At 41.8% G+C, this 16,729-nt stretch overlaps 1 protein-coding gene across 5 annotated transcripts in view; it reads left to right on the plus strand.

Annotated features, from left to right (window-relative positions):
* Window positions 1-1,051: 1,051 nt before the first annotated feature.
* Window positions 1,052-16,729, plus strand: part of NRP1 (neuropilin 1) — a 156,810-nt gene continuing 141,132 nt past the window's right edge. Inside the window, exons 1-3 of one of the 5 annotated variants that reach the window (XM_088150053.1) lie at window positions 1,052-2,606; window positions 3,607-4,150; window positions 7,294-7,468. In XM_088150053.1, coding sequence (XP_088006179.1) covers window positions 4,084-4,150; window positions 7,294-7,468 — 242 coding nt within the window. In that variant the 5' untranslated portion in view covers window positions 1,052-2,606; window positions 3,607-4,083. Of the gene's footprint in view, window positions 2,607-2,630; window positions 3,095-3,136; window positions 4,151-7,293; window positions 7,469-16,729 lie in introns of those variants that run through there. The other 4 variants (XM_088150055.1, XM_088150054.1, XM_088150056.1 and 1 more) reach the window with 4 other exon arrangements.

A 16,729-nucleotide genomic window follows, 5' to 3' on the forward strand; every position in this document is an offset into this window, starting at 1 on the left:
CCACTGAAATTGTCATTTCCTGCCCAAAGTATTGATTTTTCCACTTCAAGGGAAGTGTTATATTTTCTCAAAAGGAAAAGAATCCTGAATTTAAGACCCTTCTTAAAAGTCAGAAAAAAACAATTAGCAGGCACTTAGGGATAGGCCTCCTGTTTTAAATATAAATTACATGGGGGGGGGGGGAACCCTACTTTTCAGTTAAATAAGGTGAAGGCATTAAAATACTTGCACTTCATGTCCATTTTTGTGAGTTTTATGGGATTAAGGCACTTTGCAGAGCCTCCACTGGTAGAAATTCTGTTTTTTTTTTATTCTTTTCAATCCAACAGAAGTTGAAAAGGAATTATGTCAAGAGGCTCAGAACTCTGTTGGTCAGTCTGGCTGTCCATCAGCAGGATAGCTTGCCAAAACCAAAACTGAATGGAACCAAATGTGGTATGATGGGGGAAGCCAGCAAAGGAAAGTTTTAAAATGGTCCAGTTCTGAAAGAGAAAACAGTTCCAGGAAAAAAATATCCCCCAGTGCATCCTTATGGAAGAGGCAATTGGGTGGGGGCTCAGAATGCTCCTGACTCCTCCATTCTAAATTCCCTGCCTTCCTTCTGGTCACATGACCAAGAATGGAATATAAGCTGCCCACCTGTTTCCAGTGCACACATATACACACAAAGGCAGATCAACTCAACACAAGGGGAGAGCATAAATACACCCACACATAAACACAGATGCAACACATTAGTTTCACACAGAACAAAATACAGACACTTCCTACAGCCTTTGCTGCTGATGGAGTGGGAAAGAATTCTGGGAGCCATGCTCTGCATGTTTTCCCTAACTTACTGCATCCTGGCGAGGAAACAACTAACAACAAATTAACTAGGTCAGTTAATTCTTTCTGATTCTTGTGTGGGCATTCATTGGCACAGCTTGATTTTATATGCTGGACTGGATGGATCTTACAGGAAGACTCTTCAGCCAGTCAATGTTGTATTTGCTGCAGTTCTGAAGCTCCAGCTAGATCTGTTCTCTCTTCCACTCTTCTGTGCTTTACATTCCTGATGTTACAACAAAACAAACAATCTGTAAGTCAAAATTGACTTTACGCTTCCTCTCATGGGCCCTGAAAAAAAGGAAGTTTGCTTCTGTCGCCCTTCGCTAAATGATGTAGGCCTGTTTATGGCCATGTTGCCATCTGCCATGGGCGATTCGGACACTCTGGGACTCAGCAGACCTGGACTTTCTAGTTCTGCTACTGCGCTGCTCCGCTCCTTTGGAGCAGGTGACAATTCTGCTTTCTAGATGTGACTGCCCCAATCTCAGTTCTGTACTCTCCTTTTCTTCTCTGCAGCGGAACTTGCTACCAGGCTAAGATGAAACTCCAGAGCCTTGCCTTTCGGACCTTCCCGCCCCTCGGGATTCATTGGACCCCCACTGGTCATCCCATCACTATCTCCGCCTGCTCCCTCCAGCGAAGCTGAAGAGAAGGTGAGAAGGCTGCGCGCCCTCAGCTCTTTCTCCCCTTTTCTCCAAGGGAGCGCTTCTGCTCCAGGGCCAAGCAGGAGGAAGCAGGAGGCACAGGTTTACCCGCCTACAACTTAGAATAATTGCCTGGGCTGGTTGGGCTCACCTTTTCATTGCTTTCCCACTGAACTCTTTCATTTCCCACCCGCCTGGGCGCTGTCCTTCCCTAACTAAGGAAGCGCTAAGGAAATGCCTGGCAGTTCCCTCCGCAGAGCCCACCATTCTCTTGGGGGTCTGCGGGGTGTGTGTGTGTGTGTGTGTGTGTGTGTGAGAGAGAGAGAGAAAGAGAATGAGAGAGAGAGAAAGAGAATGAGAGAGAGAATGTGTGTGGTGAGTGAGGTTTGCCTTACACTTGCTGTTTATGCTGACACAAACAGATCTACACCCGCGCACCTTCCATGGTTGTCCGCCACCTCAGTTGCCATCGCGGGCGATATTAATGATTATTCGGAGGAGCAGGAGGGAAGCCGCCTCGAAGTGGGGAGTGGAGAGAGGGTGCTGGGGGGGGGCGAGCATCGGAGGACGGGCCTGTCGGCAGAACACGCCCAATCCCCGCGGGCCATGAGGCGCCGCCGGTGAACTCAGGAGGCATAAGAGAGACTAATGGAACAAGCCCGGTGCAGGTGTGCGCTGCTGGAGAGTTGCCAACGTACAAGGTGTAAGAGGCGGTTCCTCCCCCAGAGTGCAAAGCTTCTGCCCCGGGGGGTTGGTGGGGGGAGCTACGAGCGAGCAATTGGCGAGGCTGCGAGCAGGCTGTGCGCGCTCAGACTCAGGGTCAAAACCGGAGGCGTAACCGAGGGGCGGACACCGCTGAACTGGGCTTGACAGAAGGGAAAGGGAGGACAAAGCGCAACAGCGCGCAAGACGTGAGGCCGGCTGTTCATGCCCGCGTTCGTCGAGGTCGCGGTGGGGCGCACTGCGTGCTCAGGGGCTGGCCGGAGGCAGCACATCCCTTGGTCTGAGCCAGACGGGCACCAAAGATCCACGGGATGGAGAGGGTCTGGAAAATGCTGCAATAGAGCCGATCTTGTGCGCTCTAAGCCACGGAGAAAGCGGGGCCACGGCGGGAGACGCTCAGCCCTTCAGGTAACGGGGCCGCCTGGACACCTTTGGAGAGCTGCGCGAAGATCGAGGGTGCGGAGCTGGATGGACCACCCCAGCTCTGTTCCGATGCATCTTACAGCAGGAGGGGAAAGGAGGTGGCCCGCCGAAGGGCCACAGGGATGCGCTGGAACACCGGCGGGGGTGGCCTCCGGGCGGAGTAGGAGGGCGTGCTAGGACGACGGTGGCCCGCCAAGGGCGCGAGCAGGGAGCGCATTGCCCGCCTGTTCAGACGGGCCCCTCAAGTCGTGCCAGCTTCACTTCGCTTACCTGCTGCGCGGAGCCCCCGCTTCTTCGGAGGCGGTCAGATAGCGGAGCAGGAGAAGGCGGCTCCACATCGCCGCGCGCCCCTGCCCGCCTCCTCTTGCTTCGACTTCGTGCGTCCGTCGGTCCCTCCCTCTCTGTCTCCAAGCCTCTCCACCCCTTTCTCGGCTTTCCACCCATTCACCCCTCGGGTAGATTTCGGGGCTCTGGTGAATGTGGATCCTTCCTTCGGGGGGGGGGCGTGGGTGGGGGCGGGGAAGGGGTGGGGACTCGGGGCTTTGGAAATAGCGTCGGATCCTCTCTCAGCGCCACTGACTTGCGCTTCTCCTCCTTAGGCTGCAGGAAGGAGCCGCTTGGCACTTCTGCCGCCGTCCCCACCGCTGCTGCCAGTCGCTTGGATTAGCGCAGGCTGAGGCGGCGTCCCATCGCCGAGGTGCTTTGGGACTGCAAGCCCCCCGTCGCGTTCGCCAGGCGCGCGAGGCGTCAGGTCAGGGGCGGCTGGGCGGGCGCCGGGTATGAGCCGCGGGCACGTCTCGAGCCTCCGCGCGGGCGGCTCTGTCTCCCTTCAGAGGGCTCGCTAGGGTGGAAGGTCCTGCGCCCCTCCTTCCGCGTCTGGCGAGACGAGCGGGAGGTGAAGAGGACAAGAGGGAGGGGAGGAGAAGTTGGGGGAAAAGTCGCCTCTTGCCTCACCGCTGCTTTCCACTCCTCCTCTGTGCGATAGGCGGGCGCCCTGCGGAGCCGTTCCCTGGGAGAGTTCTGCGACCGGCTTCGGAGAGGAAAGCGGCAAGGATTTCCGCGCGCTTCGTCCATCTGTGCCGCTGGCGCGACTTCCTTGTTAGTTTTTCCACCGTTGGCTTTTTTCGTTTCTTTTCTTTTTTTTCCACGTTAACCTCTATTTGAACATGGCAAGGACAGTCTCTCCTGGAAGTGGATTCGGTGTGGGAAAAAGCACAGGAAACCGGAGCTAAATGACAGGATGCGGGAGACTTAAGGAGATAGCCGAGAGAGAGAGAAAGCCCATTGCAATCAACAAGACTTCGGGTGCTACTACACAGTTGCCGTGGCGGCTGGGCGGCCGAATCAGTTCTCTGTTTCTTTTTAACTGGCCCTGCTGGAGGAGGATTTAAGACCTAAGTGGAGAGACTGGATAATCTGGTTCCGTTTTTTCAGACCTTCTGAAAAAGGTCCAAAGCAGAAGATGGCCTGGGGACTCTTTTTGCACTGCGCAGCCCTCACGGTCACCCTTGGCAGGGCTCTGAAGAGCGGTAAGTGACCCGAGATCACTTTCAGGTGCATCCAGGTTGCTCTCTGCAAGTCGGAAGACCCTCCACCGGAGGTTATGATAAGCCAACCGTGAAACAGGTTTTAATTACATTGGCTAGAAGGGAAGATCGAAGTATAAAATGTTGGATATTCCTCTAGAATTACACCTAATCATCACACATAGTCTGTCAGCCCTTCTTTTTTGGCTCCATACTCTGATGCAATATGTAACACAGGGCTTACGGCTTTCACATAATAGCCAATCATTTTAATGTTTCCTTCCCTTGACAGTTGCACAAGATTGCCCAGAAAAATTAAACCGATGAGTATTTCAAATGCCCAGTATTATTTCTGAGGAAGTGGAAGCTAAGGGAGATACAGGTCTATAGATATATAAGCATCTTTGCTAATTAGGCAGGTACCTTTTCTCTCAGCTGTACTTACACTGAAATTAAAAAAGGCTTGAGTTTACAGGATACTTACTCTGTCAATGCAAGGAATATAAAGCATTCTTCACAGGCAACAGTTCTAAAAAAGAATCCCCTTACAGAGTCTTTGTATCTGGCTTTGAGGCAATGCTTGATAGCAGCAGCTTCAAAGCAACAAGGGTTTCTGGCACAACAGTGGCCAGACATCTGGAATATCTCATTTGTTAGGCAGTCTTTAAAATATTCTAACTTTGGGAGTACCTGGCATTTAGCTTGCATGCATGGAGGGAAACTCACATGGGTTTTTCTTCCCAGAACAAAGTCTGAGCAATTATTAGCTGATTACCAAATATTAACTTCTTGCTTGACTAGGATTTCAATCAAACTAATTAAAAGAAGGGACACCCTCCACTGCACTTCGGATGGTATATTGTTTTAATAAGAGACTGCGAGTAGTGTGCCTTTTACAGCAACAGATTTAAATCACACTTTATGAAGGAAATTAATCTTTTTCCAATATATGTTGAGGAAGTTGGCTAATTTGGTAAAAACAGAACAACTCAACAAGTTCTCTGTCTGCTTCTTCAGTTAACATGAGTAGAATCAGGGAATCAATTTGCAGGGAAGTATTTGTTCCTTGGAAGTCATGACTCGGATTCAGTTTCAGATCTAATGTTTTGGAAGAACCAACTAGACCTCCTCTTTCAGTCTCAAGTCAAAGATTACGTGAACACGCTGTGCATCTTCAGTGATTCGTGGACAGTATTGAATTTAACTGATATGTATAAATGAGAAAGGAATAATTGGAAACATAGTGGATGTACTAAATGCCTTTGTGCCATCAAGTAATATTCTCTGATGAGCCAAATCTAGGAAGAGACTACAAAGCTGTCATTGAGCCTGAGCAGTTGTGGGCAAAATATTTTTAGCCCACTGAAGTCATCATAGTTCTTTGGATCTGCAGCAATTTAACAGATCCACTGATGCCACATCTTCTTTTGTCCAGTGCAAGTGTCTGCTAAATTAATTCATTAACCTTATTTAGAGCTAATGGTCCAAAGTCATTAGAAACTGCTTCTCTTAATCAAGTAAGAGAGAGATTTCACAGACCCAGAGAGTCTTAACGCCCCACATTATCTTATTATATTATCACTTTCCCAGGAGATAGCGATTAAAGTGTTATTGGTAGTGAGTTCACTAAATGTTTCCTGGAGTGACTCTGTCAAGTGATTCACAAAGCACTGGTTTATTTCAGCCATTTCACAGATTCCAGATTCTGCCATGTTGTCTGCATAGAATTAGAGAAGACTTAATGAAGCGGGATAGTTTTCTCCCTAAGTCTGCTACAGATGGCAAATCATGCCAGATTGTCTCTCAGGCCACATGCAAGAGGCTCACAGAGGAATATCATTGGCTGCTGACTTTGAACTCCTAGTGACAAGGGATGCAAACTGCCAAAGCTGAGATAAATAGGGATGTATAACCAACTCAAAAATCATAATTTGTTGAAGGAAATAAACCATCTCATTCTCTTCTAATTTATGGCAGATGTTTCCTATCATAGCGGTATTTTATGCATTTTTGATGCACTCTTTCTTTCAAACTGATCTGGTTTTCTATAATAAAATTCTGCACATTGATAATTTCATGTTAAGAACCACTGATACCATTTTCATATTGCAAGAGTTCTCTTAAAAGCAGAATCCCAACCTGTATACCATTACTGGGAAAATGTTGTACATCGCAGGCTATGTTAATGTGTGCTTGTTTGTCTGATGTTAATGGGACATCAGTAACATTGCATTAGATAATGTCCGTAATGATGTGCAGACACAAACAACAGTGGCATAAGTGACATTGGAAGTTCTCTTCATTTCCATCTTTATAATTCTATAATTTGTAATTAACCCTAACACACAGTTGTGAGACAGAGCACTGGCTTTTACTCAGGACCAACTCACTCGATTTAGAGAGCTGGGGAAGGCAAGTATTTTGTAATTGGAAGTCCTGTAAACTTTTGTTTCCCTTTCTGCTTTGCTAGCTCTTATCTGGTCCCCAAGCAGTAGAGGTGGGGGGGAACTTCCGTAATGAAGCCAACTGAACCTTTGCTGCTTCAACAATGTCCTTTGTTCCTTGGTAGTCTGGACCTCAGGAGTACAGATGACTTCAGATTGCTTAGATTTAGTATCTGATAAACCAGAAACAAAGGGATTCTGTAAACAAGCTGGGCTGTCTAATGACAAAGAACAGGCTTATCATCAGAAAGCTAACACTAGGGTGGTCAGGCGGTATTTCCCTTCAAGTTGCTCCCTGTGTAAAACTTGATATTTAATACTATTATAGCTACATAATCTATTCCTATTATCGCTCCTTCTGATAATTAATGTGTACTACTACTAGGCGCTGTTAATACTTTCTATACGGTTGCTATTAAGCAACAAAACCTTTATTTGGGTAAAAGGTATTTGGTAAAGCTACTCAGTTTGGGTATACTTTTAAAAATGTTGATCTGAAAGCGCTTACTATTGCATTCAGCCATTTTTTTGTTTACAGAGAAGAGTTTTCTGTAAACGTCTGCAAAAACAGTTATACAAGTGATGGGAAAGATAATATGTTAGCTTGAGCTGAAGTACTGAATGACCTATTATTTACATGATGGATCAGTCAAAGGTATGACCTCAATATAATATATGTATATGTGTGTGTTTTAATTGCAGATCGATGTGGTGAAAATATAAAAATTTTAGAGCCTGGGTATCTTACATCTCCTGGCTATCCTAATAGTTATCACCCAAGCCAAAAATGTGAATGGTTGATTCAGGCTCCTCAACCTTACCAAAGGATTATGATCAACTTCAACCCACACTTCGATTTAGAGGACAGAGAATGCAAGTAAGTGAGATCTGTCTGTAAAGGGAACCACAGCACCATCTAGTGGTCAAAAGACATTAATGGTGTCTTCTTAAGGGGTGGGGAGTTGAAACAGCTGATAAGTGTAAAATTTTGTGTGCAAAATTCATTTCTTGGAGATGTGACTTCAGACTGGATCATGTGTTTGTAGTAAGGATATAAAACCAAGTGCATATTTCATAGTAGGCATTGTCGTAGTTATAAACTTGTAATCCATCTGCCTATTTTGTTGGAAACGTGGACCAATTAGCAGTTATTTCTTCTGAAACTTTCCTTCAAGCTGCACAGTGGCATGGAGAACATGGAATGCATGTGCAGGAAGAAGAGGAAAAAGGCAATTGTTCATTTTTAAGAATAACTATGAAAGTGCTTTAAAAAAAAGTCCTGATGCTTTTTTTTAAAGAAGTTCACCATTATTGACTAGTTGCGGTTCATCGTTCGTTTGTTTGTTTGATGGCAGCGGTTATATGTCTATAATGGTTTTTAAGAGTTGAACAAGCCTGGGTGCCCATGTGTTATAGCTGTGTGTGTGTTTTACAGAGATTTCCCCTATTGCAATTAGGAAAATATTGGTGTACCTTCAAGAAAAAAATATCAGTTTTCTAAAATAAAATTGAGTAACAGAAATGATTTTCATTACAAATTGCTGAGTTAGCTGAAAATTTGAGGACTGGACAGATCATTATATAGTGTGTAGACTGTAATGTACAAAATGCTTAGTTTTCAAGTGTGGGAATAAAGTTTACTCTTTATATAAGAATGCACTCCATGAGAGAGGACTTGAGAACTAACTTTCCCTCTGAGTTTATATGTAATAGGTGGGGAAGCATTCGCTTCCAGATGTTGCTGAATGTTTCCAGCAGTCTCAACCCACACGGTCAGTATGAGGGATGCTAGAAATTATAGTTCAGCAGAAGTTGGAGGTTCACAGGTTGCTCATAGGTGTTTTGTTATACATGATGTGGAATGTGACTTCCATGTGAGAATACTTTCAAACTCCTCCTGTGAGGTCATATGTGAGTGACTAACCCACTGAATTTGTAAATCTTTGTAATCTTCAAAAGAACCTTTGGCATAAATTAGTGATACTCCCACTCTCCAAATGGGATTAAAGATAGTGATTTGTCATAAGCCAGACACTCATCTTGTTTCTGAATAGGAATTGTTTTCACTCTGTGACCACCCGAACTTCTTGAACTACATTAGCCTATGCTCTAACCAAAGCTTTGAAGTATGGATGGACAATTCTGTATATTGTGGATAATGAATGAACTGCCAACCTTTACTGGCAAGATTCCAGTAAACCCATCTTTGACAAACTGCTTAATCCAGGCATATTTGTGAGTCTGACTCTTTTCCTGTGTTAGGATTGCTACTGGTTGGTGACTTTTTGAAATGCTTTTTTTCCACCAAATATAAACTTTGTGTGTCCTTGGTGGGCAGCTACAACTCCAGGAAACCCAGTGAGCATGGCCAATGATGAAGGACACTAGCTATTATAATTCAACAACATCTGGAGGGCCAACTTTGCTCACTACCACTATCTGAGTCTTCAGAAACTGTTTCTTTAAGTAGGTGGTTTTGAGGTAGAAATGAGATCAAGATCACTGTAACTTTTAACATGTTAAATGTTTCTTTTCCTTCCCAATTAATTGCAGCAATGCATCTGTACAATAAAACTGGAGGACCAGATCTGAAATATAGTCCTATCATTGCTGGATAAAGTGACTAAATAAGGGAGTGTTTAGGATTAATTATCCTACCATTAATAGCCCTACCATTAGACAAAGGGAGGCTGTAGCCTCAAGCAGGAAATGTTGAGTGTTGTGAAAGGACAGAATAGCTATGTACCATAGTTGTGTTGTATTTTTAACACAAGGAAGGGAAGGGATAGCCAATAGTGCCCTTTCCTGGACTGACAGACCCTTGGTTCCATTACCTCTTGCTTGTAATGCTCTCTACTATACATGGGGCTGCCCTTGACTTGGAAGATACAACTTGTCCAGAATACAGTTGCACGAACAGTTACAGGCACACCTCAATACATCCATCTCAGTACACCTATACTCTGCAATCTGCACCAGTTATCAGTGGGTTTCCAGGTGAAATTCAAGGTGCTGGTTGTCATCTATAAAGCCCTACATGGCTCATGGCCTGGTTATCTACACAGCTGCTCTTCTTTTCTCCAATTGTCTCTGTCCTGTAAGATGGGACAGGATAGGCATGTTCTGTTAAAGAGTGCCATTTTGTGGGATCCCAGAGGTGTGCCTTCTCTGTTGCCACTCCTGGCCTCTGGAATACCATTCCCCAAACGATGTTCAGCCCTGTCTCTGCTCTGCTTTAGAATGACTTGAAAACCTGGCTTTTCAAACAGACCATGAGCCAAGAAGCTTTGTGATCCTGCCAAGTGATGACTGATGAGGGCTGGTGATGCTGAAACTGATGTTTTATGTACTTCCTCACAGCATCATTTCATTTTTATACCTTCTGCATTCTGATTGTCTGTTTCTACTGGGTTTTTAACATAAGGCACCTTGAGCCTTTCCGATTTGGTGGCCTTTTAAGTGTAATAAATAAAGAACACTTGTGGGAGGAATATGTGGGTTGCCTCAGGAAGCAAAATGTCTGTAGCTGGCCCTAACTAATGAACAGACTCCATCTTCTGATGGGGGTAAGTGATTGAATGATCAGTGAGCAGGAACTGGAAGATAAGGCTAGTTGGTAAGGGTGTCTGGCTGGTGGGACAGAAAACTCCTTGATGATCTAGGTCTAAGTGAAAAAGAGCTAGAATCTCAGAGTATGGATTTCTAAACATTCGCGTAGTCATAGTTGCTAAATGTCATGATTAGAAGTATTTTAGAATTAGCTTTTTAAACAGATTCTTAGTGATACGTCCTCTGAGTATCCCTTTTTCCTGCAGTTCAGAGAGGAAATAGACAATATTGTAATATAAATATTTTAGTGTTTATTTAATGGAGCTGCTGGATGGTAATGTAACAGTATAATAATTGAGGTGCTATATTATAGCACAACATGACCATTCTGTAGAGGTGAAAAGTTAACAAACTTGGCTTGGTCTAGGTGTATTACACCCTTGGGTGTAATGTATTTCTTCCTTTCTGCAGATTATTTGCTCCCTTTGGTACATGTTTTTGAAGCCTACCTAATTAATGTCTTTTTTTTCCTCTCTCTCTCCACTCTAATTGGGCAGTTTTGTTGTCAGGCAAAGATGGGTAATTTTACAGCCAGAAGCTTTGTAGGCAGATGTATTTAAATTGACCTTTCATTGTACAACTTAAATGCTTCCTGTGTTATTTTGCATTCCATTTTAAATCCCGATCCATTGACTTTCACATTATGACAATTACACTCAAATGAAGAGATTTGTGCCAAAGGAGCTGATTTGTAAGAAAAAATATTTCTTCACAGGAAATTTTAAAAACTATTCAAATTCAAAAGTTGCTCACAGTTTCAAAAATCCCTATTTCTTTTGCCAGATATTAGGTGGTGAGACAATAGATTAGTGTACTTGTCAAAAAGTCTTGGATTTTTAGTATTAAGTGCAACCTATTATTTTCCAATTCTAGGTTTTGGTTTATTATCACAGCTGCATAGATAAAATATTATAATAGTGCAATCAAAGCAGTTGATGTTTTAGCTTCAAAAAACAGCACTCAAAGGGAACAAAAATATATATTGGCAATCCCAAACCAGAGATAACAAATTACTGCTTTTGATGAAAGAAGTACAAATAAGAGGTTCGTGTTTATTGTTCAATCTGAATTGCATCTGCCCCTTAGTAATAGCTATGGGGACATTGGAAGGTGATAATAATTGTCACATTAAAGCTGTCTAGGAGCAGCCATCGCTCTGCCTGTGTCTAAGCAAACAAACTCAGGGGTCTGCTGAACTGAGACTAAACAGCTCTCTTGTTTTTATTTCAGTCTGGCTTCAGTAACAATCAGGGTGTTGCGTTTGCAGCTTCTGTTGTCTCCTTAATCCGTGTCCCATGCAGCACCTCACTTTTTGCAGCTTTGTTTTCCTCCCTGCCTTCATGTTTCCAGGATCTTGTACTAGTATTTCTTTCCATTTCACCAGCCCTTGTTCCTGGTTTGGGCCCAGCTGCTTTTACCTTCTTCTCATCCATCCTTTCTCTTTCTCTGTCCAGAGACAACTAGTCCCTTACAGCCGTGTTTCTCAACCTTGGTAGCTTTCAGATGGGTGGTCTTCAACTCCAATTCTGGAGTTGAAGTCCACCCATCTGAAAGTTGTGAAAGTTGAGAAACCCTACCTTATAGGCTGCAGTTCTTCCCTTTACAATATCCTCTATATCTTGGCTTTTACCTTCTATTTCTCAGCGATGCCCTGATTTGCACAAAAGGGCTAGCCCCAAACATCCAAGGGGTCAGCCTCCAAGGGATTCATCTCCTTCCAGTGCAAGCAGCTAATTGAGAGCTTACATGACCACACAGACTTTCTAGAAAAGGAGAGGGGAAGCTAAGCAGCATTTTAGAGATGAGGAGGAGGAGAGGTGGTGGCAGTGGCGGCAGCAGCAGTAGTAGCTGCTCTACCACCTTGTGAATTTGCAAACTAAGTGCAAACTCCATCTCCCCAAGCACAACCTAGTAAATTTTCCTTTGAATTTTTAATTACAAATATGGAGGAAAGCTTGCCAAATTGTTCCCCAAAACATTTAGATAGAACAGCCTTACCTTCATCTTGTAATCCAAGAAAGGGCTTAAGGACTCTGAAATCACATACAGGCACTGAGTATGTGCAATTTTTAGAGTAATGGCAGAGGTATCCACAAGAGGATTTAAAAAAGTCCAAAATGGTAGCCATGACCACAATCAAAACACCACCCCCGCCAACATCTTGACATTTTTTTTATCTCCCCCTCCCCCGGCAGACACCCAGAGCAGCAGATATCAGACTGAGCAACTTGGTTAAATTTGGGGGGTGTTTAACATTAATTTCATAACTACATTCCAGTTTTTCTTTTGCTCTTCCTTAGGGAAGAGCATAATTTTAAAGGCCTTGTGAGGGTATCCATCATGCAGTTTTCACACAGAAAGTTTCTATGCTTATAGTTTCATCGTTTGTGGGCAGAAAGCTATTCTTGTAATTTATAGAGAGTCAGCTACTGGCTGAAGTTATGAATTCGGATCAGGATGCTCCACTTCAAATCTGCCATCAGTCATGGAAGCTTCTAAGATACCTTTGAGCCAGTTGCCCTTTCTCAGCCTAACCTATCTCACAGGGATTGCAGCTGTGGGCTAACGGAAGGATATAAATCAAGGAAGGAAGGACTGTTGGAAATAAGAAGAAAATAATTGCAGAAAATAGTTGTAATCCACAGATGTGTGAAGTAAACTCTAAACCTTAAAAACACATCGCACATTATAATGAAAGATTTTTTTCAAACAATTCATGTAAATGGAACTCATTCATGTAATGTTTGTGGCATGCTTATTTTTGTGTTTCAGATTTGGGTCTTAAAGCAAAATTATATATTATACATAGTAATTGTTGTATTAATTCAAAATAATGTGTTTTATTAGTATTTCCTGTTTGCGAAGAAAAAGAGCAAATGTAGTTATACCGCATGGAGGAAAATATTTTAAACGTTTATCTTTTCATTTTTGATGCCTATTGCAAATATTTTAGGGTACAGTTCTATATCCTGTATGATTTGTTTGCTCTAATATCCTATCAGCTATATGTATTCTTTTAAAACTTTATATCTGAATAATAAACAAGAATGTCACAGGCCTTTGAATTTATGGAAGTCTTCCGGTTTCCCAGCAATGCAAGCTATCAACATGATAATTTATAATGGTTTGTGACAAATGCTGCTGAGCATAGAGGTGTGTGGTTACATTCAGATCAGATGTCATCAACTAGGGAACAATAAAAATTTCACAGACACTAGGTTAAAAACATTAAGAAAATGGATGTGAAGTTTCAAACAACAAAGTTTTACAAAGTAGGATGGGATGGCTAGAGGAAGCCAAACAGTGGGGTTTTTGCTAACAAACTATTCATTCTGTTCCACTGTTAACACTATTGTTTTATAGGTAGTGTCATATGAGTTATTATTATTGAGCTTGTTTAATTGACCATAACTTAGATACTCAAAAGACAGCTCCTTTATTTTGACAATTACTGAGTTTGTATGCCATATTCTCAGATCAGTTCAAACATAAAATTCACTTGGGTTTTAGAAATATTGAAAGTGTACAGGAGAGCTCAATAGTTAATTGTTCCTTAAATTGGTTTTAACAAGGATAAATTATGTATCTGAGATTAAAGCTATACAAGGATTGTAATCAATTATAGCTCTTTAAAAACAGCTATTATAAAATATGCCTGTTTATATATATATATATATATATATATATATATATATATATATATAGATGGATCAAAAATCTAAAACAGATGCTGCATTCACAATTCTGAACCGGAAATCCACTCAGTATCGTTTACTGTTGAGCAGAAGTATGGATAACATAATTTTGCCATAAACGAGTCTGGAAAAAACTCTAAAACTCATAAACAAGGCGGGCTTTCAGACATAATGGAATCAGGGGAAATATTATGAAGGGTTGGTAGGGATAGTTGTGATGAGCCAATAATCCTTTTCTGATTTACATTTTAACCAGACTGAAAGTGAATTCAGACACTTATGGTTAATTCGTTTTTCAGCCTCCATTATAAATTACCAAATTATTCAGCCAGAATATTAAAAACTTTCCAAGCAATTCTTGTAATAGGCAGTTGAAACATTTACTAATGAAGGCCTAATCCATATTGTTGATGCCTGCCAATTTAAGATTCTAAGATTGGAGTGTACACACTTTTTTCTATCTACTTTTCCCCAGGAATAATTATTACAAGCAGAATTCAGTGGTAGGTGAACTGAAGCCAATAGACCAACAGTGGGTGGCTCCCCCATTTCTGTTTTTTGAAACCCTCTAACACCTATCTCTCGTTCATTCTCTTTCTCTCTCAAATAGCAGTTACCAAAGAAGGGACAGGTAATTCTTGTCAGAAGTCTGAACAGCTTGCTTAGAGGATGTTTTTTAAATTAAACCGGTGGCCACAAGAAAATACGCTGAGGGCAACATGTTTCCTAGAATTGCATGTTGCATCATTATTCATCATCATCATCATCATCATCATCAACTACCCACATTTCTATCCAGAGGACATTTTTACCGTATTAGAACAGGGTTGGCCTGACAGGTTATCCAGGGAGAGAGCATGAAGAACAGATCAGTTTGAATTCCTTCATCTCTCATTTTACAAATTGAATCTGGGCTGTACATTTAGCTCTGTTCAACACATAGTTGGAATGAACCCAACTCATCAGGCAATCTGTATAATGCTGTTGAGCTGCCCTGTCCTTGCCATCTATTTACCACTACTCCAATTTATATGTAGTACACAAAATGTAATTAATGCCAGTCAACTTGATTTTTAAAAAAATAGGTCTTGTCAAACAAACCTGATTTCATGTTGTGATGAAATTAAAGTTTGGCTGTTGATAGTAACAGAGTTGATATAATGTCTTTTGACTTGTCCATATGATATATAACAGCTGGTTAAACAACCATACCCAGTGTGTGTTCATTAATCACTTCACATCAACCTATTGGGCGGTCTCAAATTGAATGCTACAGGTCTCTGTTGTAGGCCTGTTTAATCCAACATTTTTATAAATGATCTTCATATGAATGTGAAGAGGGGTGGCTTATCATATTTGCAAATAACACAAAACTAGGAAGAATAAACAATACTACAGAATATAGATTTAAGATATAGGGGAATCCTGTCAAGCTGGAACCATGTGCTAAAACTATTTATGTGAAGTTAAACGGAGATACTATAAGCCTTTAATACAAAGAGAGAAGGTTGGTAAGACTTGGTTTGGAAGCTATACATATGAAAAAGTATCCTAGTAAAGTGTTCCAGATGTTATGGAAAAATAGCTAAACATGGAATTTCGAAGGGTTGGTCCAACACAACTAACAGCATCAGGTTGGGGAAGGCTGCCTTCATGGATAATAAACTCCATATGACCCAATTGTGAAGTAGCTGCTAGAAAAGTTAGTGTAAACTTCAACAGGATTAACAGAAGCATGGTGTCCACATCAAAGGAAATAATAGCTTCACTATATTCTGCACTAGCCAAACTAATTATCTGTGGTCTGCTCTGGATACTTCATTTGAAAAATATTGACAAAACTGAAGTGCCTTCAGAGAAGAGGATTCAGGATAGTGAGGGAGTTGAGGATTCTAATATTTAAAAGAGTGTCATGTAGAAGATAGTAATTTTCTGCTGCTCCTGTAGATGAGACTAGAATCAATGGATGGAAATAATAGAGAGCTGACATTTTATTGTGCAAGGACTTCTCCCTTTTTCCCAGGTATATTATGCTAACCACCTCATGAGGTATTTAGATAATGTGAGATTCTAGTGGATCATTATAAAGAACATAAAAGTATTTGCCCTTGTTTTATAGGATTCAGCTTGTCTTTTATAGACAAGTGGTTTTAAAGATATTTCACCTTCAGGGAGATTTTCTTATGCCTCTGAGAGCTGAAAAAGCTGGCAATTATATGGTACTCCTGATTCCTGGTTTTAATAAGCACTCTTTTGTTGCATATTCAAACATTTGAGTACAATGAATAGCCTCCATTGTCAAACTATTTAAATAATGTCTTGCTAAGTACTCATAGACAGCCTGAGCAGTTGGAGAAGCGGTTACATTATAGCCAAATGCTCACCATTAATATCTTCTTCCCATGCAGATACTATATCATTTATTAAAAATGCAACAGCTAAGAAATATTTTAATGTAGCAGAAGTCATACTACAGTAACAAAATTTAATAATACCCAAACCACTTACACTGCTATTTATACATAGTTTCATTGATTACAGTAAATCTAAATTCAAATATATTGACAGAAGAAGTATGTTAGGTGTGATAGAATGTATTAATTACTATTAATATATGTATTAATGTACACAAATGTATTAATGTACTATAGGTAGTGCTTGACTTACGACCATTCATTTAACAACCGTTCAAAGTTATGACAGTGCTAAAAAAGTGACTTATGACCAGTTCTCACACTTACGACCATTGCAGCGTCCCCACTGTCATGTGATCAAAATTTGAGCACTTGGCGACCAGCATGTATTTATGATGGTTGCAGTGTCCTGGGGTCATG

Source organism: Python bivittatus, unplaced genomic scaffold (genome assembly GCF_059951505.1).
Source record: "Python bivittatus isolate LINGU-HERP-01145 unplaced genomic scaffold, Pbiv_v1 ctg000610_np1212, whole genome shotgun sequence".
In the NCBI taxonomy this organism is placed as follows: domain Eukaryota; kingdom Metazoa; phylum Chordata; class Lepidosauria; order Squamata; family Pythonidae; genus Python; species Python bivittatus.